The sequence below is a fragment of the Pelecanus crispus genome, chromosome 8 (assembly GCF_030463565.1).
Source record: "Pelecanus crispus isolate bPelCri1 chromosome 8, bPelCri1.pri, whole genome shotgun sequence".
Classification (NCBI taxonomy): domain Eukaryota; kingdom Metazoa; phylum Chordata; class Aves; order Pelecaniformes; family Pelecanidae; genus Pelecanus; species Pelecanus crispus.
The window spans coordinates 30,492,563-30,517,360 of NC_134650.1; the positions used below are offsets into that span (position 1 = coordinate 30,492,563).

The 24,798-nt window shown below is 42.8% G+C and overlaps 1 protein-coding gene across 3 annotated transcripts; it reads left to right on the forward strand.

The window, feature by feature from the left end:
* Positions 1–4,274: 4,274 nt before the first annotated feature.
* AKTIP (AKT interacting protein) lies at positions 4,275–19,946 on the forward strand. Of its 3 annotated transcripts, none has more exons than XM_075715032.1 (10): positions 4,275–4,304; positions 8,949–9,064; positions 10,452–10,657; positions 12,666–12,730; positions 12,818–12,918; positions 14,248–14,336; positions 14,410–14,508; positions 14,730–14,837; positions 15,528–15,588; positions 19,026–19,946. In XM_075715032.1, the coding sequence occupies exons 2-10, from the start codon at positions 9,023–9,025 to the stop codon at positions 19,134–19,136; spliced, it is 882 nt and encodes a 293-aa protein (XP_075571147.1). In that variant the 5' UTR covers positions 4,275–4,304; positions 8,949–9,022; the 3' UTR covers positions 19,137–19,946. The 3 variants fall into 3 exon arrangements, with proteins under 3 accessions (XP_075571147.1, XP_075571144.1, XP_075571145.1); XM_075715029.1 differs by lacking the exon at positions 4,275–4,304 and adding an exon at positions 8,462–8,541; XM_075715030.1 differs by lacking the exon at positions 4,275–4,304 and adding an exon at positions 8,462–8,541 and having other exon boundaries at positions 19,029–19,946.
* Positions 19,947–24,798: the final 4,852 nt, after the last annotated feature.

The following is a 24,798-nucleotide window of genomic DNA, read 5'->3' on the forward strand; positions in this document are numbered from 1 at the left end:
GTTTTGTGTAGTTATATAGGTTATTTTTCAAAAGTCTTTTATTAGTCTCCCTACAGAACTACCATGGACTTCAGCGGGACGTAAGCATACATACAGGTTTGCAGCTAGGAGCACTAGGCCTGATAATTTCTTTTTATCACACAGCGTACATTGTGTTTCAGTCAATAAAGTATTTTTGTCATTCATCTGCCTATGGATTACAGCATGCGACCAGAACAGCTGCAGACCACCACCTAGTGGTGCCGAGCAGTCCCTCAAACTAATTAAAGACCTGGTTTAACTCCCCTCATAACTCTCTAGTTCAGATGACTTCTCAAAACTGCGGCCACCACAAGGTGAAATTCCATCCCAGATTAAGTCACTCAGAACTATCCAGAGTCTTTGCATACTGAACAATTAAATATAATATTGAGTATGCCTTGAAAGGTACAGCCATCTCTCTCTTCCTTCTTCCACAGAGATGCAGGTAGATGCTTGGCAATTTTGGGTTTTGGATTATAAGTATATATGGTTTCGGGGCATGAACATAGGTATTGTGGAAAATCTTGGCCAATGCTTTTTTCCTATGCTAGCCTAAAAACATTGTTTTAAATAGAATTCCTTACTGTATTTAGACTGCTGCGTGAAGCAGATACGAAGTACCTGAAGGTAGGGGAAAAAAGTATCTAAAGGTTATTTAGATTTGTATTAATCTTATAGTATTTTCTACCCATACCAAGCCATAGGGAAAGAAACCTTTTACAAGGCAAGCAATATACGAAAAGCGTTCTAGGCCAGATTATTCTCTTACATTGGTCAAAATACAATGATTTTGTTAAGCAGAATTCATTCAGATCTGGTATGGCTAAGAAGGGCATCTAGTCTACCATGTAATTTTTTGAGGCTTGTTTTAGTTCAGCTTGCAGGTCAACTTTCTGCATTCCTCTTCAAAGTCATTATATTTAAGTTTAGCTATCCTGGTATTATTGATTTAGCAGCATATAAACTATGTATTTATTTAACTTTCCTGATGATGTGTAAAGCTCACCTGAGGACATCTTTTTGGATGGGCTTTGGGCTTCAGAAGCAAAAGAGGGAATAAATTTTATTACACTGCAGTTGTACAATCAGTACTGCTAAGTGAGGTTTATGCATACTCCTGAAGGTTCACTATCGCATTTTATTGAAAGCTGTGTTTTCAGATTTCCTCACTTCATCACAGAGAGGACAAAATGATGCAACAAATCCAGGGACCTAAACCAGAGTGCTTTGATATTTTAGAAAAACATTTAGCATCATTTGAGCACAGAGACACTATTTTAAGCAATGACCTTGCAAATTGCAAACAGATACTGTTTCTGGATTCACACAAATGATGGTATTGTAGATCTGCACATTAATTACAGGTGGTTCTAGTAAAAAATGATAGAAAAAGTTACTTCCTTACCAGTGGTTCAGAAAAAAGCATTTAAGAAAATGTATTAGACAAAAATTAGTTTCTTTCTTGTCAAAGTATTATTTCTGTAGTTAGCAAAACAGGAAACTTTGGACTGCAGTGGGGTTTTGAGGATTAACAGTGTTATGTTCAATGGCTTGATAAAGTATTCCTCTCAACCCTTGGTATCAAAATTAAAATATTATTCACATTATGATTGTGATATAGTTTTGCAACATCCTGAACAGGTGCAAGTAACAAGTAACACTAAAATGTTGTTCAAGCCACACAATTTTGCAGTATAAGATCTATGACATTTGCATAGCATGTAAATGAGCATCTAATGATCATCTTGCATTCCTTAGCAAGATGAGGACCTAATACAGGCAAGACACTTTGAGGAGTGGTTAGGTCTGAAAAGCCCACTGATGAAGGTAACCACGTAAAAAAGATTTCTGGAAATGTAACCTTCAAAGGAGAGGTGGTGCGAAAAGATTTAGAGCAGAAAAAAGAAAATTTATATAGCAGGAAAGAGATTAAGAAAAAGGAGGTAACAGGTGGCTGCTACTATATGTAGCAGTGGAAGGTAGATAATGTAGGATATGAATCTAAATGGAAGTTGTACAGCACTTCAGAGGTGTGGGCAAAGAGCTTGCACTTGAACCACTAAAGAATAGGAAATTGCAAAAGAGTTTTAGAAACTGAGACAGTGGTTTGGCCAGAATAATAACGTTATTAACTGATGGAAGATTTTAAAGTGGCATTTTGAGAACAGGAAGATAGGAGAAGATTACAATAATTGAGACAAAGTGATAACCTTAGCATGGTATTTTTGCTCATAGCTTAGGAACAACAACAAAAAAAATCCACCCTGTATTCACTGATTTTTTAATTTTCTCTGTAATTTTTATACTTGAGATAGCATGGATTTTGTTGTCATCTTCCAAACAGTGACAAATTACTTTAGCTTTGGTATAGCGTTTTTGTAATTGTTCTACTGGGCTCAGAAAAAGTCCAATTACAAACAAAAACTAGCTCCTGAGTTTGGTTCTTATTTTGCTCCTTCTCTTCAGCAGCTTTTTAGAGCCAAATTTTGTATGTATACGTATGTGTAGTTAACTATAAATTAACACTCTGTGTGTGTACGTATGTGTACCTCCCCAGCAATAGTATCAGAAGCTGGTATGTATTATTAACTTAAATAAGGAAAAAATCCAGTTAAACTGTGTTCTGTAAAACGTCGATTTTTAGAAGCCTGCTAAAAAAAAAAGTGGCAAAAGTCCATGACTGATGAAGTCATCACTAGTAAGAGGTTGGCGTTCTTGGCTTGTACACGCATCGTTAGCTACGAAATAATTGGAGGGGGACTGGAGCCGATTATAGAATCATAGAATCGTTTAGGTTGGAAAAGATCTTTAAGATCATCCAGTCCAACCATTAACCTACACTACCAAGTCCACACTAACCCAATCAAGGGTAGACTAGACTAAACCATGTCACAAAGTGCCATGTCTATCCGTTTTTTTGAACGCCTCCAGGGATGCTGTCTCCACCACCTCTCTGGGCAGCCTGTTCCAACGCTTGACTACTCTCTCCGGAAAGAAATTTTTCCTAATATCCAACCTAAACCTCCCCTGGCGCAGCTGGAGCCCATCTCCTCTCGTCCTAATGGAGATGACCCACGCTAGACATCTCCTATGGAGATGACCCACGCCAGACGGCTTCTCAAGAGCGTTTTCCGCTTGCAGCTTCCCTCCCTAGCTCTCGGGGGCGCAGCCCGCGGGCTCCCTCCCATCCAAGGGATTCTCTCAAAAAGCCTCGCAGCGCCGGGAGCACGGCAGCGGCTCCCTCCCCTCGTGGCGGTGCGGCCCTCGCCGCTGCGCCTGCGCACGCCCTGCGGCCACTGGGCCTCAGTCCACCCCCGGGGGGGGAAGCTCGTCCTCACCGTTTCTTCAGGGAACATCTCCTGACGGCCATGGCCCCAGATTACGCCAACTGCACCTTTCCCTCTTTTCTGCCTTTTTTCAGCTCTGTTTCAGGTCGTGAGGCGACAGTCCGGCAGTCTGACCGCCGCCTCTGCGCCACAGCACCGCGGCCCCGCTGACCCCCCGGCAGCTTCCGCTCGGCCGGAGGGGCGGTGACGGACAGGTGCTGGCCGCCCCGTCCCCGTCCCTCCTCGGGGCCCGGTGCTGGCCGCCCCCTCCCCGCCCCTCCTCGGGGCCCGGGAGCGGTCAGCAGCAGCACCGCGCCCCGGCACCGCCCCGCTCCCGGACGCCCGCCCTCAGGCCACGCCTCCGGGCGGCCGTTCGGGCCCGCCGCGCCTCCCCCCGGGGCCGCGGCCAGGCAGGGCCCAGCCGGCCCCTTCCCCCGCCGCCCCTCGGCCGGCTGGGCCCGCCCGCACACCGCCACCTCACGCACGGCCCCGGCCCGCCGCACGCCCGCCGGCTCCCCACCGCCGGCCGACGGGGAGAGTCCCTTCTCTGAGCGCCAGCCCCAGCGCTTTCTGCCTGCTGACAGCCACAGGTGCGTCACCACCGCCCCATTGGCCCGCCCGCCCCGAGACGGACAGGCACTCGGGCCAGTCCCCGTCCCCAGGGCGGAACCCTGGGCGGCCGCCCGCCCCGCGGCCGTGACAGGAGAAGAGTCCGCCTTCTGCATCACGGCGGGGGCCGTGGCTGTGATTGGCTGGCTACGTCGCCACCGCCCCGCCTCGCGGAGCCTTCCCGGAACAACCGGCCGGCGATTGGCCGAGAGGAAGGCCAGGTCCGGATGTGCGATGCCGAGGGGCGGGCTTTAAATGGGGCAGCGGCGGGGGTAGGGGGACAGCGGCGGCGGCGGCTGGCGGGGCCTGGGCCGCGCGTGGAGCGGAGCGGCGGGAGCCTTAGCGCGGGTGAGCGAGCGAGCGAGCGCGCGCGCCTGCCTGCCTGAAGGCGGCAGCGCGGTAGGGCCGGGCCCGGCCCCGCTCCGCCTTCCCGGGCGTCAGGCCAGCGGTGGTCGCGGGGAGACGGTCCCCGCCGGCACGGGAGGGCGGCGGGCAGCCCCGGCCGCGCCGAGGGGCGGCCGCGCCGGCGGGTGGCCGCTCTGCGCCCCGCGGGGCCGTCACCTGCCGTCGGAGGGGGTTGGGCCGGCGCGGCCGCGCCCGCCCGTTCGCCCCGCCGAGGAGCTGCCGGCGCCGCGCTGGGTCTGCCGGCCCGCACAGCCCTGCCCCTCGCGGGGGACCCGGCCCGGCGCCGCCCGCCGCCTCAGGCACCCCGCGGCCCCTTCCCTCCAGGGACGACGCGGCGGGGGCGAGCGCCAGGGCTCGGGGCGGCCGCTCAGGGCCCTGCGGCGGCTGCCAGCGGGGCTGGGGCCCGGCGGGCCTCCCTCCACGCCCTTCCAAACGGCGTCGCTCTGCGGGGCCCGGCGCAGCCGTGGCCTCGACGTGAAATACCGCCGGGGAGGCTTTGCCCCGCTCAGGACTTCGCAGAACTATTTTTTTTCCTCCCGTGACCCGTCAGTTCTCCTCCAGCTGACAGCCCCCTCTGGAAACCCAGCTGTCCGGTGAAACTTGGCAGGTCATCCCCTTGTGGCTTTGAAACTGTCAGCTGTTGTCGAAGAGCTGCTTTCGTCGGTGTAGCTTATGATTTTCTTGAGAAGCGCGTTAGAGGATTGAAGTCGGAGCAGCAGGTGTTGGTATGAAAGGTGTAATCCATCTGTGGAGGAAGAGCTGGCAAACAGGCTTGACTGGTCAGTGTTCCTGTTCACTGCCAGCATTCTTTCAGTGGCTTTTGTCCAGTGGGTTAAGGTGTGATCTAGTGAAGTCCTTGGGTCCTAAGGAGATCCAGTACAGGTTTGCTGAGAAGAAATCAGTCTGGTGTAAGCTGACAGCTACAGCCACTGGACAAACATGTAATATTGTTGTTCTCTAGTGCTCTGCCTGATCAATTCTGTTTATTCTCAGGTGTAGGAGTGGTTCTGTTCCCTTTTGGGTAGGGAATGAACTGCATTTGAAAAAAAAATACAAGTATTATAAATATATGATTGTCTGTAAATTTTTTGGGTTTTTTTTTTCATTTGTTTTTCTTCTTGAGGAATCGTTTATGTTTTCAGAAAATATTTAGGAAAGTGCTCTGTTCCAGGCAGATAGAGTTTCTGTTAAATTGGTTTAGTGTTGGATTTAATCTAATGACTCTGCTGATGACAGGGAAAAAGTAGGACACATGATATGACAGTAGGTATAAATAGTAAAAGTAATTGTTAATGGGACTACCTAGTGTGGAGAAGGAAAAGGTGCAAAAGTGAAGTACTTAAAATTTTGGTTTTCATTAGTGATAACTCTGGAGTTTTGGAAGTATTTTAGAATGATGAAGAAGTACTGCATGTGCACTTACTCTGACTGCTCTCGTGTATTGTGTACCTCAGTGCTTGTGAGCATCGTCATAAGGTTATGCTTGGCGGCAGGTGGCTTTCTTGGTCTAGGTGTGATGAAACCTTAATAGTGCAGTGCTGTATAGAAGTTAGGCCATTCCAAGAAGCAGCATTTGAAATAATGTTTCTTCACAAGTTTGTGTTGAGTAGTGGTGTGGGGTTTTTTTGTTTGTTTTTTTTCTTTTAATTGCTGTTGTACTAGAAGAAAAACACTAGAGAAAAAGGTATCTATAAAAAGCCCATGGGAGGAAGACTGCTTAGGAGGGTTGCTGTTACTTTCTATTCTTGAAGTAGTAGAAATTGGTAGAATGTATTACTGAGTGGCACACTATTAAGCCTCTCTTAAGTGAGACACTGTGAGTGCTGGCAATGTGAGAGTGTATGAGGTTCTTTTGGAAAGCTAATGGTTCAGTAGTTACAGCACCGTAAACTGCCATAATGGTAGGTATCTTGTAGTAGACACTGTAGCCCTGTGTAAGATTGAATGACTAAACTGCCTAGAAATTTCACTTAATGATATTGGGATTTGGCTCTCCTTGTCTGCTGCAGACCTTCTGCATAGTGAGTAGTTAAATGGTCTAACTTAAATGTGCTGTTACTTGATTTTTTTTTTAATATTTTTAAATTTTTTTAAATTATTATTGTGATTGATGTGCAGTAGTAAATGGTGAGGTGAAGGCACTAGAGAGCATAAGCAGTTGCAGGTAAGCTTCCTGTACTGAAATGATTCCCCACTCCCATGTAGCATAGCTAGAAGGAGTGAGTGTGATTTGAAATAAACTCTAAAAGACCTTGAAAGACTTTTTAAATGACCCTCCTATGGGAAGCTGGGACTTTGAGGTTATTAGTTCTCCATCATAAACAGTATTTTAACAGGCAAATGAGACTGGAGGCAGTTTAACAGTAAGTTTAGGACACCACTGTTAATCACTTATTACTGGCAGGCAACTGGATAAAAGATCTCTGTGCAGGAGAATGTCTGGAAGTTATTCTGTAGTTTAACTAGAGCTAAAATAATGTTTTATTTTGCAATGTAAGCCATGCTTATAATAGCCTGTAAATAGGCATCTCTATAATGAAAAGCTTTTCCACAAAGCTGAAAGCGTACTGAGATGCATAGCTGCTTTCTGAAAGGTGGAGTCAGTGACTGAATTCCATCTAGCACCAGTTATCAAGCTTCTAGATCAGTTCCCTGTTTCACTGGTAACAGGTTAGGCTGTTTTTTATGTACACACCTCATTCTTTGTCCTGCTCAACTCCTGTATCTCATATCTCTGATTCTGGAATAATGCAGTTTATATTACCTAGTCTTAAAAGAACACCAGCCCAAACCAAACAAAGAAAAAAATCCCACCCAAACCCCATAATCACTCCAGATCCCAGCTAATTGTCTTCCAACCTGTACTTCAGCTTCCAGCACTTTTCTCTCTTGTCAAAGCCATAGCGCTCAGGTACTTTCTTTGTGCGTCAGTTCCTCCTCCCTCTGGTTGCACTGAAGTTTCCCGAGGAAATGCCTTGTATCTTCCTAGCCTAGTGTCTTGCTGTCTTACTTAGTCTGGCTGAGTTTCTTGGAAGAGAAGAGGCCGATGGCATAGCCCTCTGGCATGGCCCTGCTTTCCAGACAGGAGATGGGGAAAAGCGAAAACATCTTCTCACTGCTGTCATAGGGCATGCCCCAGCACAGTAGCCATGCTTTGAATTTCTGTTTTCAGTGGCTCAGAATGATGTGAGACTCTCTGGCTGCTGAAGAGGAAAAATATCTGGAAGAATCATGCGTACTGGAATGTTTGAAATTATTTTGGGGTGGGGAAATCAATTTTCATCAGTTTTCTGAATGGTGTTTGCATTTTTTTGAACGCTTGGCTGCTGTACAGTCTAGAAGGGTACCTATGATTTGATATCAATGTTTCTTTTAAAAATTTACCATTGCTAGTCTTTCTTTGAATAAATTGTCTGGCTTTTTTTTTTTTTTTTGTCTTTTAACAAGATTGGCATTTATTTTTCTTTTAGGAAGATTTTTGATCATAATGTTACCATTTTCTCTATAAACAAATCAAAGCAATGGGTGAACAGGTGGTGCCTTGCTTACTGTAGAAAAACTTAGTGTTGACCACAAGAGAAGCCTGTGCTGTTCTATTTCTCTGACATCCTATGAATTGCCTTGGTCAATGTTGTACAACTTCCTATTAAAGAAACTGAGTAAAGTCAATTGCCTCAAAACCTTAGCTAATGTAGCTAGGAATGGGGGGGGCGGGGAGGGGAAGGGAAAGTAGGAGAACTGGAGGAAAAAAGAGTGGAGGAAATAGGCTGTGCCAGACAAGAGTTGCTGTAGATGATAGTTCTTGCACAAACAAAATAGCAAGAGAGAAAAAGGAGAGAGAGCGAAAAGCAAGGACATATACAGTAGATGACACACTGAAACTCCAAATACTGCTGAAGTCCTTGTTATTGAACTGCTGATCTAAGGAGCACTAAGCCTGAGTGCTCATAAAGAAACCATTAAATAAGCTACAGAAGAACTTCTGTGTTCTGTGGCTTTGTCTATTCCTGGTGGTGTTCCAATGCAGATGAAAACAAAATGACACATAGATGATGCAAATGCAATGGAAGGATCATCTCTTTCATCAGGAGCGGCAGAGATTTTTTCAAACTGGAGTGCTTCAGAAGTGCGCGAATTCAGCAGTGTATGCGAGGGGTGACACTTAACCGTAACTGCAAGAGTAAGCCATTGTTGTACTGTCCGGTGCTGGACATGAATGGTGAAGTGATAACTTTTTAATATTTGCATGCGTAGAGGATCTTTCTTGACTGTGCTGAGCCAATAGATGGTCTTTTTTTTCCAGTTGGCAAGGCAAAACATGGAATGCAGAATCTGGAGTGTCTTTCTAGCAGAAAGAAGGCAGGGATTCGTGTGCAAAAATTGTTTCTTAGACAACTATGTTATTGTCCTGGAGCCTAATATGTAATAGAGCATTGGCATTTTTAACTATTGTCAGTCTTAACTACAGGAAGTCTTGTTCTGAAGTTAGAAAAATATAAAGCTGGGTGCAGAATTAGATCTGAATCCTATTTATATATTGAGTCCTGTTTATCTGTTGGAATGCATACTCATTCTGTGTATTTTTAGGGTATAAAACAGAGAGGCCTGAGGACACTCTGAAGACACTGAAAAGTTGCAGTCCTTTATTTGGAATACACGTTATGAACCCTTTCTGGAGCATGTCTACAAGTTCTGTGCGCAAGGTAGATATTGAATGAATGGATGCCATAAGTTGTTAACATGCATTGAGGGGCACTAGCAGTTCTGGAAAAGACCATTAGATGATCTACAGGTACAGATGGAGTGTGTGTTTTATCCCGAGGGTTGTGATCATCTTCAATAAAAGTGTAAGCTAACTTTGAGCTGCATTAACTGGAATGTGACTGTGGATGGAGTCTACTCCAGAATTTGCTGACTTTTCTTACCTGAAGCATCTTTAAATAGGAAAGAGGAAACAAACTTAATCAAATGGTTGAAACACTTGTTTCTTAGGGCATTTGCTGACTGTCTTATATAGACCTTAGCCAGGTATTGCATGTGCTGCAAGCATTGACAAAACTGCGCCTCCATAATGCTTTTGCTGCTTTACATTGTGTGTTTAAAAGTGTGATAGTTCTAGGGTTAATTGCTTCTCAGGTGTTGAGTGCTAGGGCAAATCATATAATTTTGTTGATGACACTTGTGACATAGGTATTGTTACTAGTCCAAGTCTCAAGCGCTTCAAAACACTGTAGCCTAAATCATGCCTTTAGTCGCCACAGGTAGCCTGAATCACAAGTCTGTAGCCTGCAGGTTTGTCTTGGCAATCTATAGAATGATTTTGAGGTCTGTACATGGTACAGTCTTCTCCAGCAGCGTAGCAGTGACCAAGTAAGTCACTGCTTTTTTGTTTGTTTGTTTTTTCCTTTTTTAATAAAAGACAGCATAGGCATAAAAAGGTTGCTGTAGCAAAACTATTTAAACTGGCCTTGATATCGCTGTCAAACAATAACTCTCCCACTGTGGGAATGGGCTATATGATCAGCTCCAAGTGGGATGTTGGTGTCTTAAGCACAGGCAGGAAGTGAAATACACGAAGCTTTCTATAGAAAGGTCTTATTTTGTCTCAGCTTTGCTACGCTACTTTTAAAGACTCTTTGAAGTCTAGAACACGAGGATGCTTATCAGTGGAAATTACTTATCTGGATGCACTGTGTGCTGGAAATAGACTGACTTCTAAGCTGATGTTATATACTATTTGATTCCAGTTTCTAAGTAAATGTAAGCATCCTTAAGCATTTGTTGTAATCTGTAGATTTCCTATCCGATATTGATTACTTTTGTACTTGTAGGCTAGGTTTGATTGAATACAAGTCTATTTAAAAAAAAAAAAAACAAACCCAAAGAGACCCCACCCCCAAGCAATAGAACACCAAAACCCAAAGAGACTCCACCACCAAGCAATAGAACACCAAAACCCAAGATATGTTTCATTGACCAAACTTGTAATTAGCAAGATTGAGTTTAAACCTGTGTTAAAATACATTCATATGTTAAATGTTTATGAAATATAGCCTGTAATCTCGTGGTTCTCTTTTTTTAATCTAACAGAGACCTGAAGCTGAAGAGAAAACTTTGAGTGGAGAGCTGCGAACCAGTCCTCTGCGAGCCTCTACAAAGAAACAGTTGCCTTCTATTCCAAAGAATGCTGTGCCAATAACCAAGCCTGCTTCACCTGCCACATCATCCCAGTCAACAAATGGAACACATGCTTCTTATGGGCCTTTTTATTTGGAGTATTCCCTCCTTGCAGAATTGTAGGTTTTAACTTTTTTTGTCTTTTTTAGGTCAGTGTGCTTACACTTCAGTGGGGAAAAAAACATGCAGGGATCTAGTTCTTGCATGGTGTCTTTGCCTTAGTCCTTGAAGTAGGCAGTAAAACTTAAGTTCCACAAAATTCTTTTTCTGGAGCAGCAGCCTCAATTTCTTGAGGTGGCAGGGGAGAAGAAAATGAGATGAGATTAAGGGGTGTGTTTAGATATGATTCTCTGAATTAATATATTTCTCAATCTTCAAGTAAGCACACTTTGGGTTTAGGCATCCTGACTAGTTATCCTAATAGCTTTTTGGTCAGAAATAGATTTTTTGAAACAAGTATTAAAATAGAAGCAAGCAGATGTCTAGTGGGAAGATGATATGAATGTATGGTACTGTCTAGAGCTCGGATATGAAAGCTTCCTTCAGTTGTTCCATGGAACACTTGAACACCACCTGATACAGCTTATCAAATGGATATTGGGAAGTCTATATTCTTGCCTGTCTTTCAGTGATATTTAACATGAAACTTATGAGGGAGGAGTTAGTGCAATTTAAAAAGCTTTCTTTGGATCAGTTGCATTTGGTCCAGTCAGGTGATTTGTAGCCTGCTGTGGGAGCATGCAAATCTCTATTCATCTGCAAAATTTTCTAGTTATATAAAGTTATATAAACTGTTTTGTGCTGCAAAGCTGAAGGGACTTCCTCTGTAATAGACATACTGGATTCTCAAGTATGTAGTGCCTTTTGGAATGAAATCCCTGGAGTCCTTATGCAACACAAAGTCTCAGTTCTTGCATTTAACCATTAAATTGAAAGTGAGAACTCTCAAAACATTAATCTTTTTTTTTTCAGGGAACTGACCCTGACTTCTTAAGTCAAGAAAGATGTTTTTTGTTCTGCAGCGTGCAAAAATATATCGGTATCATAATGTAAACTCCTCTAGTTTAACAAATTCATTATTAGGGAAATAATATTATGGAAATCATAAGTGGATAACTGTGTTAATATTTTGCTTTAAGATTACTGTTTGTTTGTGCAAGCACGTGGAGTTCAATTTAATGGGCCTATATGCCAAGTAACTGGAAAAACCTATGAAGTGAATAATTCGGTTTGTCATTTATAGTGTTCAGTAGACTCTGCCTACTATACAACTACAGCTGGTTAACCTTACTAGCAACTTCTTGTGTTCATTGGTTTGAAAAATAGTAAAAATATCACATTTTACCCCGGTAGTACTGTTGATTATCAAATGGACTTTCCTAAAAGGCAAAGTGGGAAGGAAAAACTCTTTTCATAATGCACTGGTCATTGATGACCGAAGATCATGACTGGATTATCATCACAAGAAGTGAAATAGCAAATAAGTGCAAGTTTGTGAAAATGACTTGGTCCATCCTGTTAATGAGATGCCTGGAATCACTCGATCCGGATCTCTAATATACCCTGCTTCTTGATGGTCCTTTTTATTCTCTGTTACTTTTTGTCAGTTGCCAGTGTAATTTCTGTTTGACCTACGGCATAGTCTCACCTAAAATTGGAAAACTGCTTGTTTAAAATTGAAGTTAAAGCTTTGGTCACATTTCAGAGTTAACTACAATTGACTGTAAATCTGCATTCAAAATTACTTAGTTGCATTTCTTTTTTCCTTTACTTTGGATCTGGGGATTCAGTAGATAAGTGGAAATGTCAGTACTGACATGCGTTAAATGTATCTACTGGGGGAAGGAATTATTTCTACTTCCCTACTTACAGTTTTATCAGGAGAAATAATGTTTCCTCTTAGTAACCCTTTAAGTGAAGGGCTAGGAAAAGCAAGAGCAAAAGAATATGTTTCACTAGTTTTCTGCCACCTCCTTCTGTGAGCAATCTGCCCTTGGGAATTGTTTGTAAGTTTGTGAAGAAGTCCCCTGTTAAGCTCCTGGTGGTACACTCTGGGCTTACTGCTGTCAGCTTGCTGTAGATTTAGTGTAGTTGTGGAGCTGTTCTAAATACTGATTCTAATTGCAGTACCTTGGTCGTAAAGCAGAAATTGCCGGGTGTCTACGTGCAGCCGTCTTACCGATCGGCATTAAGTAAGTTTAAGCTTAACTTTTAAAGTGTTTTTTTTGAATATATATACATTTAAATTCTTTCACTCAAGCAAACTTTCTCACTTGCAGTGTGGTTTGGTGTAATATTCATAAGGCATGGGCTCTACCAGGATGGTGTGTTTAAATTTACTGTCTATATTCCTGATAATTACCCAGATGGAGACTGCCCGGTAAGTGGTTGTGTGTGTCTTGGGTTTTTCTTGTTTTCTGGTGTTTTAAGTATGACTTTTTCTTGAAGCTAATATGCTTGTTAGCTTCTCATTTCCTTGAACTAATTTTGTTCAGTTGGCTGGGTTCATTTGCGATGTCTTGTACGTATTTCCTAACATCTGTGGAGGAATCATGTTACTCAGATTGCTGAGGCTGGTGTAGAGTGAACTTCCTTAGATGCATTAGAGTGTCAAGTAATCAACCAGTTCTTTACCTCAACTCTTGATCTGCTACTTCCTTGGCAAGAAAGCTAATGTTGAAGTGCTTGAAGAAGTATCCAGACTTTGAGTAGCAATATAATGGAACATAAAATCCAGGTACCTGTGCTGTGCTTGCTGTAGTACTACAAGATTTCTTGCCTGTCTCTCTTCTAAATTACATTGAAACAAAGAACTAAAAGAACTTGAGGAGAAAGTTCATGAAACAAAAAGGAAGGGAGATAGGTAGTATGGTGTTACATTCCATCTCTGCTTTCTCTTTTTCTCTTCAGGGAAAAGTATCCAAGTTATTACATTAATTAAAAAAAAAAAAAAAAACAAACCACCTTGTGGCAATCTGTCTCTCCAGAGCAGAGCAGCCAGCCCTCTTGGCCAAATTTCTTTAAGAGGAAGATTGGGGGACTGGTGTATGCAACTGCTGTAGCTGAGAACGAGTTGCTATGTCAGGAAGCTGTCTGCTTGGTGTCAAGTTTTGTGTAAACCTATCAGCTTTAAAAGGACAGAACTAATAGAAACAGTTTCTTTCAAAGATTAGACTTTAGTATCTCTCATACAGCCATCATTCTTTTGCTAGCATGGGGCTTTAAAACCTTCCTGTTGAAACTAAGTTTTCTTTTGGAAGAATGCACGAACACCAGAAGAAACTAACAGTACAGAACTGAAGATACCATGGTGTCACTGCACAGTTTAGTTAAAAATGTGTAGGGGTAAAAAAAGTATGGATTGTAGCTCAAGTATGTAAAAAGCTTTCAGTCACAAATAGCTAAACCAGAAAAACTCCTTTAATCTGATCTTATCTGATATTATTACCTGTGTTGGCACTAGTGCTTGTGCAGTTAGCTGGATTAGTTTCCTGATTTGGTGATAAGCATGTGAGAGAGGACAAGACCCTGCATGTAACATGGTTGTGTTGGGTTACGGTTTTGCAGCTGCTATAAATCACTTCAGGTTGCTTTTTTCTTTAATACAGTAACAATTAGTATTTGGAAGCAACATCTGATTGACCTTCACCCAGTGGTTTTAACATTAGGATTGAAGTCGTCATAATGAATTTCTTTTTTTCTAATACAGCGCTTGGTTTTTGATCTGCCTGTCTTCCATCCACTAGTAGATCCTTTATCTGGTGAACTGGATGTGAAAAGAGCATTTGCAAAATGGAGGTTAGTGGTAACATATTGAGGAACAAACTTCTTTCAAGGTATACATTTCTTCATTGTGGTCTGTTCTTTTTAGGCGAAATCATAATCACATATGGCAAGTATTAATGTATGCTCGCAGAGTCTTCTACAAGATTGATACAACTAGTCCTCTGAACCCTGAGGCTGCAGTACTGTAAGTATCTTCCATGTGTATAGACATGGTCTCTTATGAGATTTTTGCATAAGCTTGCAGAAACAAGAGATTTGTAAAATTGTTTAGCAGTTCATGGTCTCTACCTCTAGAGTTGGTTGTACTAGGAACTGAAGTTGAGGCTTTGCCAAGTCTGTCTGTGCTTCTAGAGCAAACCTGTGCCTCCTTGCCATTACTTAACATTACTTACTTCTCTCTTACAGGTATGAAAAAGATATTCAGCTGTTCAAAAGTAATGTGGTGGACAGCGTCAAACTATGCAGCAGTCATTTATTTGATCAACCTAAAATAGAGGATCCCTATGCAATCATGTAAGTAGCATGAGCAAGTTCACCATGTCCTAATGTTCCGAGAACAAGTTTTGGTATAGTTGTTGATTTGAAGCCTTTCTCTGCCAAATTGACTGCCCTGTTTTTTCTTACATTTATAGCAATACTTTGAATATTCCTACCTTCATTTCCTTCTGTTTAGTATTGAGTGAATCTTAAATATAATCAGACACTTGTGTTTACTGTTTTTTCACAAAGAGCCAAGACTTAAAAAAACCTCAACAAAACCCCAAAACAAACAAGTGAAAGCCTAAAACCCACCCCATCGCCCTCAAGTAGAGATACCCATGGAGTAAATATTGTTTCTGGGCTTTCTTGAACTCAATTTGCATGACTGTAGTTTTGGTCATACTTTTAAAATACTTTTAAGCTTGACTGCATGGGGGGTGGAACAGTCAGCTGCATAGCGAATATGAGTAGTATTTCATGTAACGCCTGCTGAATTGCCAAATTCTCATTGCAAACAAAAATGAAAACCTAAATATTTCTTGTTAAAAAGATCCATGACAATGTGAATTTAGTTCTTAACTGTATGTTTTAACACTGAGAACTCAGACTTGTGGCTTACTTGAAATTCAACAAACTAAACCAAGGAAAATTGCTGCTTTCTGCTCTGTGTATGCTGTAGTTTGCAAAAATGCAAAGTAAGAGATAACTATACTTTCTCCATAGTTTTTCTCCATGGAATCCAGCTATACATGATGAAGCTAGAGAGAAGATGTTGACTCAGAAGGTATGTGCAAAGTCTAGATTCTCACTATAGTAAGGGTTTATTGCCTGATAAGGGAAGAAAGGTTTTCTGTCCTCTTTGTGATGAGCATGTACTAGACAGACCTTACTCCACCCCTTTTGGATCAGCACGCGTGCTGAAACCAATTTGGTCTCCTAACTAAGCAGTTATGTCACTGTTCTAACTTCAGCGTGTTAAGCAATTAATCATTTAGCCAGCTAGGAAGCTTTGTTAGTACAATTGTTGGCACACTTGGCAGATTTTTTTGTTTAGGGATGGAAGGGAGGGAAGGAGGGGAAAAGAGATTTGCAGACTGCCTATTAGCTTCTCCTGCATTTGTCATGACCGTTACCGCTTCTGCATAACCTGACAGTCCCCAACTTCTTTGTTCTCTTCTGTTGAGAGAGCTTTCGTTACTGAATCAGTCTAGGGCTTTCTTCTCATTCCAGACTTTCTGAAGCAACACAAGCAGAGTGAGCACCTTGCTCATCTCTACTGCTACTGATTTCTAATAAGACAGCTATTTGAAAGGTGCTTAGCATTACCTCTATCACAAAGCACTCTTACTGATATCGCAAGAATGTGTTGGTTCGTATAGCTTTCATCTGAGCAACACATTTGGTTTTGGGGGAGGGGGGTGGGTTTTTTTTTTGTGGGTGGTGTGTGGGGTTTTTTTGGTGGGTGTCTTTGGTTTGGGGTTTTTTTATTATTATTCTTTGCACTTGACAAGAGCTGGCACACAGCAATTCCGAGTCTGCACTGAGTGGCATGACAAGTCAATCCACTTGCAGTGCCTAAGGATTCTGAAGTGGTGGCTGGTATCTTTGCTGGACTGGCAAAGAAATGCACTCTGAATGTTTTAGTTACGGACTTGGGCCCATTGTACTAGAGTTGTGGTGCGGTTTGCTGCTTTTTTTGTAATTGAAAAAAAAAAAAGGGTGGGTGTTTTTTTTGTCAGTCCAAACTTCAGTCTTCATTGCTGCAAGCTTTAACTCATGTTCTTGCATATCTTCTGGCATGAATGAGATTTTTACATTGATCTGAACACAGTATACTGCCTGTATGCTCAGTGTACCAATGTTCCCAACTGCCAGAGCCTCAGCAGGGCTTGAGGTGAGGTGGCCTTTCTGCAGCCTTAGAACACACAGGAAAATATTTTGATCAGATTCTGGCTTCTTGATGTTCTTACAAAAACTTAAAAAAATACTTTTGACTCTTCCCACCTCCCCTTCTTCATTTTCCACCTCCTTCTCTCTTATCCTTTTAATCAAAGACCTAAAGAGAAAGAACAGGTTGAGGTGCTTGAAATGGAAGGGATATGATGTCTCGGACTGATAGCAAATGTAATGCCAGTGATGATTTTTCTTTTGTCCTTTTTCTTCGGAGATGCATGTTAATTTCTTTTTAAGTGAAAACTAACATCTTCAGTAACTATTGAATGTATGGTACTTTAGTTGTTGGAGTAGTTTGTTGATAGCAGGAATGTTCAAACTTCTGTACCTTAGGAGATTTGTTCCAAAATGTCAGTGTAGCTGAGAACGTTCTTTTCCTTCCATCTAAAAGGAAGTTCCCTAATCATGTATCCTGTCTTCCCTTTGTTCTGCAACTCTGAAGCCTTGTTTATTACCCTTGTAATTTCTGTGCCTTGGGAAACAGCTAGGCCATTCTAGAACTGTAGCCCAGGAAAGGCTGAGATGTTCCAGTTCTCTGCTGAGTGCATGGCTTTTTCTAGATGATGTCCTGTGTGCAGCATGGGATGGGCAGGTGCTACTCTGCCAGACTCAAGCCTAACTGATCCCTCTTGTTTGCTCATGTCTGATGTGTTACAGCAATTCTGTCACACAGTGTTATCTTTTACACAAAACACGGGGAGGGACAGAAGAAGTGCAGGTTCGGTTTCCTTGCTGACTTAATTTACTTTGTCAGGCAAAAGGCTTCCCATGTATGATAAAGTCTACTTGCATAATTACCCCTTTCTAGAACTTGGTGTGTCATTCCAGGTTTGATGTAGTTGGCATACAGGCAATCTGATGAGCCTATAGCAGTGTGGAGGTGGGGCTAGTTCCTGGTATGCAAAAAACCTGCCAGCTATTCTGTTTGTTTGACCTGCTAGAGTAAATGTCTGATTTACTAATCTTAAACTACTTTAAGTCTACAGATGCTTGAAGTTGCACCTTTCTCCCTCAACTTGAAGCTTTTTTGGGTTTTTCGGTCTTCTAAATTGCAGTAGTTGGTTTCAAATGTTCATTGCATTCTGTTGGGGTAGAAACAGTTACTGTTCAAGCATTTAACAGTGATAAATGCTCGGGGAAAGGAAGGACCATCCTTGGAAAGCATTAAGAAACTCCATGGTACAGCATAGGTATCAGTTGCTACTTTGCCATATTAGTTTGTGGTCAGAAGCCCTCAGTGGGGTGGAGTACTCCTCCACAGTATGCCCAGCATCACAAGGTCATATGCTACAGTTAAAATGTTGGGATTAGACAGAAACGTTTTGATTTGGATTGATACTTCTTTCTGTAGAACTGAGAAATTTGGCAAGTAGCAGTGCAGTGGTGCTGGGCCATGGCCTTCAAAGAGTATCTTTTAATCTTCATGGTATTGCTGTGGTTTAACCCCAGCCAGCAACTAAGCACCACGAAGCTGCTTGCTCGCTCGCTCCCCCTGCCCTGGTGGGATGGGGGAGAGAATTGGAGGAGTAAGAGTGAGAAAACTCCTGGGTTGAGATAAGAACAGTTTAATAATTGAAATAAAATAAAGTAAAATAGTAATAATAACAATATAATAATAATAGTAGTAATAATATACAAAGGAAGCGATGCACAATGCAATTGCTCACCACCCGCCGACCAATACTCAGCCAGTTCCCGAGCAGCGATCGCTGCCCCCTGGCCAACTCCCCCCAGTTTCTATACTGAGCATGACCTCATATTCTATACTGAGCATGACCTCATATGGTATGGAATAGCCCTTTGGCCAGTTTGGGTCGGCTGTCCGGGCTGTGCCCCTTCCCAGCTTCTTCTGTGCCTGGCAGAGCATGGGAAGCTGAAAAGTCCTTGACTAGTGTAAGCAGTACTTAGCAACAACTAAAACATCAGTGTGTTATCAGCGTTATTCTCATAGTAAATCCAAACCACAGCACTATGCCAGCTACTAGGAAGAAAATTAACTCTATCCCAGCTGAAACCAGGACAGGTATGGTGGGGTAGCAGGACATGAACTGAGTCATTAAAATTCTCCTGTTATGTCATGGTGGTTCTATAGATGCCACACACGTTCACAGGAATTAAACCAATAGCCATTTTACTGTTCTTCTTTGAGGAGAGGAAACAATGCTAGCCTCTTCTATGCTTGTATTTGCCAAAGGTAAAAGGGATGGGGTGGGACTTAAGAGGGTTTGGGGTATCTAAGAATTCTGACTTTAACTTTCTTCTACCTAGAAGAAGCCAGAAGATCAGCACTGCAAAAGCATGCATGTTTCTGGCCTGTCATGGGTAAAGCCTGGCTCAGTTCAGCCTTTCAGCAAAGAAGAGAAGACGATGCCTACTTAGCTCTTCTGGACTATGGTGCACAAAACACTTTCTGTGGGTGGAGGGAATGTAATGGAGGGAGAAACAGCAAAGCAGCAGTTTCCTTCTTGACTACGGATTAGTAAAAACTGAGTGGTAGCAGTGACTCCAGTAAACCTGTTCAATGGATTACTGACTCTTAATGTTTTACATATGCATTAGGTTTTAAAGGCTTGCCTGGAGTTTGGAAGTCTCTCTTGAACACTGCAGTACTTCTACCTGAAGACTGTCTAGGGTGGGTGATTCCTCAGGGCTCTGAAATGCCTGGAGGTTTTGGGTTGGTTTTTAAGCTTTTATTTTTTTTCCCCTCCAGGAATAGCAATTTTTTTTAAAAAAAAAAAGTTAAATTACTGGCAGAAATATTAGCATTGGAAATATGATGCCAGGGGTAAGCTGTGTTCATGTAAACTAATATAGCAGAGTTAAACACTATATTTAATGGTTTTAAATACTTTGGTTTCTATTGTAAATATATTAGGTTTTGAAATTGTAAATAGACGGTTCATCGACTCCATTTAGCACTTTCCAGAGGTAAAGCTGGGGATGATGTATGATGTATTATTGATTTGTAAATGGATATTGTCACTAAAGCGCACATTAGTCTGACAGGGTGAAGCAGAATGTCAGACTTGTTAGACTTTTATTATATAAACACTAAAATAAAAGTTTTTAATGGTGGTCTCTTGAGCTAATAAAATCTTAGAGGATTTTAGAATTCCCTAGGTGTCTAGGGGATTACTTAGGATAGCTTGACTAATGTGTGTTAATAGTGACATCTTAAAATAAAAAGAAACCATGCTCTAGCTTTTGTCCCTCTGTTTGTCTCTATTGTAGACATTTTGCAAAGACTGGACCTGGAATGGAAGCGCCTGGCTACATATGTACTTGCCTGCATATGTATTCAGGATGTTAATGGGGTAACGGGATGTACTGAAGAGACTGGTTAAATACAGTTTTGTCCACATGCAGGAAAACCTTTCTAAAGCATGTGTGAGCTCAGGACAGAATCTTTTGCTTTTCACAAGAGTCTTCATAGCCTAGCATAATGCCTTATTCTTGCCTAACAGGATTTTCCTATCAAAACCTGTAATGTTAACCCTTTACAGCTGGGCTGCTTTTTCTTTGGCTCCTCATACCTGTACTGATGGCATTAATGCAAACTTTACTGTCTAGTAACAAGTAACAGTGACTTATATATAAAGGTGATGTGGTGTTTGGGGAGGGCGAGAAGTGGTGTGGTGTGTGGTTTTGGGTTTTGAGGGGGTTTTTTGTCTCTTGTTTTTTTTCTGACAAGCTAAATCCACTTGTCACATAACAACCTTTCCCTGTTCCCTTTGAGAGCAACTTCTTAGCTCTTAAGGAAATGGACAAAGACTTCACAAGTAATATGCTGTCATATACCAAATGATTAATTTAATGTACTGTTGAGGATGACTCGAGTGGTTTCTATGCAGCACTTAACACTGTTTAAATTAAGTACTTATTCTGTTCTGGGTAATGTTGAAATGTTAATGCATGATGTTGCTTTAAACCTTTTAAAGCTTCTGCCTTTGAGATGCAGCAGTTTCCTGGGGCTGCCTGGAGTGTCTCTAGTACTGCTGGAATTCCTCTTTAGACAGAAGAATGCAGAGGGTATGCCAAGAGCAAGGATTGTCCTGAAGGCAGAGAAGGAAGTGCATCCGAAGGTGCATTTCTTGGGGCTACTCTTTCCTCTTTAACTCCCCTCATCTTATGAAGGATCTGTCACAGGACCTAGGTTTTTGACTAGATGCTAAAATGTTCTTTCTAAACCTTAGTATATCCATTTATGCTCAGTGTAATAAGAGAAAGATAATTTAGAGTGGCTCCTTCCTAAACAAATTCAAGGTTAAAGTAAGAGGAATTCTAAGCATAAGTTACCAAGTGGGTGCTTGTGAACAAGGTATTTGCCGCTGAGCTATTGCCTTCAGCTTTCTGAAAGCTCTTGCTAACTCTCTGTATGTGAGGCATGGGTCTGTGGAAACTGAAGGCTCTGGCGGGCTCTGGTCACGGGAATTAGTACAGCAGATTTAAACATATTTAATGGCTTTAAATACACTGGTTTTTTTCTAATTGTAAACTGCATTGAAAGTGGTGCAGATCTTCCAAAAGGATATTTTTGCCAAGGTGAGTCTATCACTGGGTGAGATGTCTGTGACTTGGTACGATTTTGTGGGGCAATTAACTCGGAGTAAACTCAGTTTCTACTATCTTCAATGCAAATCTGTCTCCTCTAGCTCAGAGCTCAATCCAACTTTGTTTCGAGGCTGAGAAGATGATGTGTTAAGGCAGTGGTATTTAAAAATGGATAGGGAAATCTCGAGCAAATCTGCAGTCTTTAGTGGCTCTCTGAAGGTTGCTGCTGATATGCTTTCAGACAATTGCAAAGTCATTACTAGAATAATTCTGTGTATTTCCACTTAGATCACTATTGCCATGTCATCCCCAGAGAAGCTCATCGCAAACAATGTAGTGCTTCGATAGACCAGTAACTAGAGTGAAGCCAACAGACTTGGTGCAGGATGTTTTGCTGTTTGAGTCTTGAAACAGTGGCTACTGTTAGGAGAAGCACTGTATCTGTTTCTACAGTAACACTGGAAACCAGCACCAGCAAGGTAACACCAAACTAAATGTTGGTTTCTTGCTAGTAGTGGTGGCTGGTTGGAGCAAAACATTCAACTCCAAACCTCAAAATAAACCTATGCAAATAATGGATTTGAGATTTTTGTGGTGGTTTCTCTCTTCTCCCATTCCTACCCCTTGGGAAGGAAGGAGTGGGAGAAGGCTTAGGACTAGCAAGAACTTTGCTCTTAAGTATTGTTTTTTGAAAAAAACATGTTACGTAAATAAACTGTGAAGTTCTGTCTTTCGATCAAAAACTTTGAGGAGAGTGCAAAACTCTGAATTGGCACTCTGGTTTGTGTACTCTTTCCTATAGTAGGAACATTCCATCTCTTTATTTAAAGATGGTTTTTCTAACATTGTTTTTGCATTCTTTATCTTGCATGCTAAAGTTAGTTATTTTGTGAGAACAGGACTTGGATGGCAGATAGCTGTAACCCTTTTACATTTTTTTCCATGTGTCAGTATAGAAAAGAAGCAAAAACCTGTGGATCTTGGAAGAAGGCAAGCGATTCTCTCTGCTGTTCCTGTTGTCAGCTCTGATGACATGAGCAGAAAGACTTTCTGTCCTTCCCTCTCTTCCTTACCCACCATGAGAAAGCAAAAGGAGGCAGAAACCTTCTGGAGCAGTTGCTTAGTGCTACAGCTGTTTCTGTAAAAGCTAGTGAGTAACAGCACTGGAGAGTGTGAGAGTGTGCGTGTGTGTGTACATGCCCACATGTGGTTTTCCTCCTGTGTGAGCAAAGGAACGAGTAAGTGGGCACACAGTGCTGCTCTGCTCCAGTCCTGATTCAGTGATCTTTAGACAACTACTGCCAGTGTAAAACAGGGGTTTGAAACTTAATTTTTCAGTCTTTCAAAACAAAGAATGTCATTCTTACCCTGTATTGCCAACCACGGAAGCTGTCTGGCCCACCTCCGTCGGTGAGAGGGAAATCCTGCAGGCCAGGAGGCCGTGAGTGCCGATCTCAGGTGCGGTGTGTTGCTGAGGTGTTGTTAGGTGTGTACTGGCAGCACCTGTGGCATCTCCTGAGCCAGTGTGGCCACGTGCAGCTTCGTGGGCCCCGTGCAGCTCTGCAGAGAGCTCCTGGCTCCATCTCCCAGCACGGATGTGCTCGCTTCTCCCTGGGATCGTTGCTGAAGAGGTCAAAGACCATGTCTGCCCCTTGTGGAAGAGGGTGAGTGATCTCGCTGCTGATCTGCTCCTTTGGGAGGGAGGGAGAGGAGGCGGTAGTGGGGGAACCGGTGTCTTGCTCAGCCTCCCACCTCTCGTACCAGAAAAGCCAGTAGGTAGTGCAGGACAGGGCTGTAGCGTGGGACTTCAGTTGTTTTGTGCCTCAAGGACTTCTGAAATACTTGGTAGAAGCGAAGGCCTTGAAGTGCTTGTGCATAGAGACTGGGGTTGAAGAAGGGAACCGTCCGAAGAGCTTTTGATCTCAAGAGCGTGCTTAGGTTGGTTGGCACGTTTTGCTGTTCTTCGTGCTTGCGGTTTCGCAGACCTGAAGGCAGCGCCCGTGGGGAACGGCCTTTCTCTGCATAGCTTGGGCAGGAGCTCAGCTCTTCTCTCACTCTGGTTTAGATCCCTCCAAAGCTTTCAGATGGCTTTCATAATATCTCTTAGTTAATGCTGTGCCTTGCAGTTTGTATTGTTAGGAAGGGTATGTGCAGGAAGTAGCTGACATCCAGCTTGCACCTTCCCCAGCACTTTTATGCCCCTGGAAAGGGGTGGACGTGCGGTACAACGTACAGAGGAGTGCTTGCAGCAGCCAAAGCTGATGTCTCATGCTTAAATCAAACTCTGGGAGTGTGTGGTGGCTGACAACTGCTTGACAACTAGCTTAATATTTGGAAAAATGTTTTTTTTTGTTGCTCTCTTACCTTTTCCTTGCTTCTTGTGCAGCTGATTTGCTACTTAAAAAAAAAAAAAAAAATCCTTCATAGTGTTTCTGGCTTTTGTTACTTGCATTCTAGGGAACAGATTTCTGATAATCCCAAACATGCATTTGTTCAATTTCACTCCATCCTCCATGTCATGTGCCACTGGTCGTTAACCTTTCTAACAAATAAATGATTTTTAGTCAACCATGACCCTGCTATTGAGCAGCTCGCTTTTGGTAGTTCTTTTCTGCTAGGGGAGCCTAGAATGGGGCACAGCGTAGCTGAAGTGGGCTTTAACATGGTGTCAGACTTGTAAAAACTTGCAAGCGAAGCGGCCACCTTCCTTGTAGCCCGGTACAAAGGGAAAAGAGGTGGCTCTGTGTCGCTGACCTTGGTCGGCTCTCTCTCCTGTTTGGCATTAAAGCCCCCGTTAGCCCGTGTATTTCGGACGTCTGGCAGATTATGAGGAATTGCAAGTGCCTTGGGGTTGTCAAGTGCCTGTTCTGAGTTTGCAATAGAAAACAGAAATGGAGGAACTGGTCTGCAAGCTGAGCTTGTATTGCTGGGAAAGTGGTGGTGTGGGGTTTTTTTTCAAGGAAAGCCTTGGAGAGGAAAAGTATTTGAGGGTTAGTGCGTACTGGCCTGGCGTGTAGCTACTAAACCACCGTGAACTAAAATTCTGTTGCTGCTGTTACTTGTCTTACACTTTTCTTGGGAAGGCTGAAATTGAAATCTAAATGCTTCAGACTCAGCGTTAGAAAAGTTCAGTTAAAGGACTCTTGCGTGAAGCAGAAAATGGGCCTCGCGTTGTGACTGAGCACGATGTACCAGCTGGGCAGGGGGACAGAACTAGGGTGTTAAATTGGAACGTGAGAGATCCTCTTTATTTTTACGATTATTCAGAAGCCTTTGTAATAAATCACTGACTTGCAAATTTCCTAAGCCTCTTAGGTGAAGGACTTGCGTAGAAGTTTAATCCCTTCTAATCCTGGGATGCTCTTTCATCTCGGCTGCAGCAGGGCAGGCACAGGGCTTAATTCCTAGTGCTGTACAAGCAGAGAAGGGCCGTGGCCCCGCACTTAGGGATGGTGTTTGGTAGGGGAAGAGTTAAATATGGAGCAAATCC

Excerpts from the sequence above, each read along its gene's own strand:
- AKTIP (XM_075715029.1), top strand. The coding sequence starts at position 8,508 with ATGCGAGGGGTGACACTTAACCGTAACTGCAAGA. Across the intron at positions 9,065-10,451 it reads CTACAAGTTCTGTGCGCAAG|AGACCTGAAGCTGAAGAGAA; the intron begins GTAGATATTGAA and ends TTAATCTAACAG. Across the intron at positions 14,838-15,527 it reads GAGGATCCCTATGCAATCAT|TTTTTCTCCATGGAATCCAG; the intron begins GTAAGTAGCATG and ends CTTTCTCCATAG.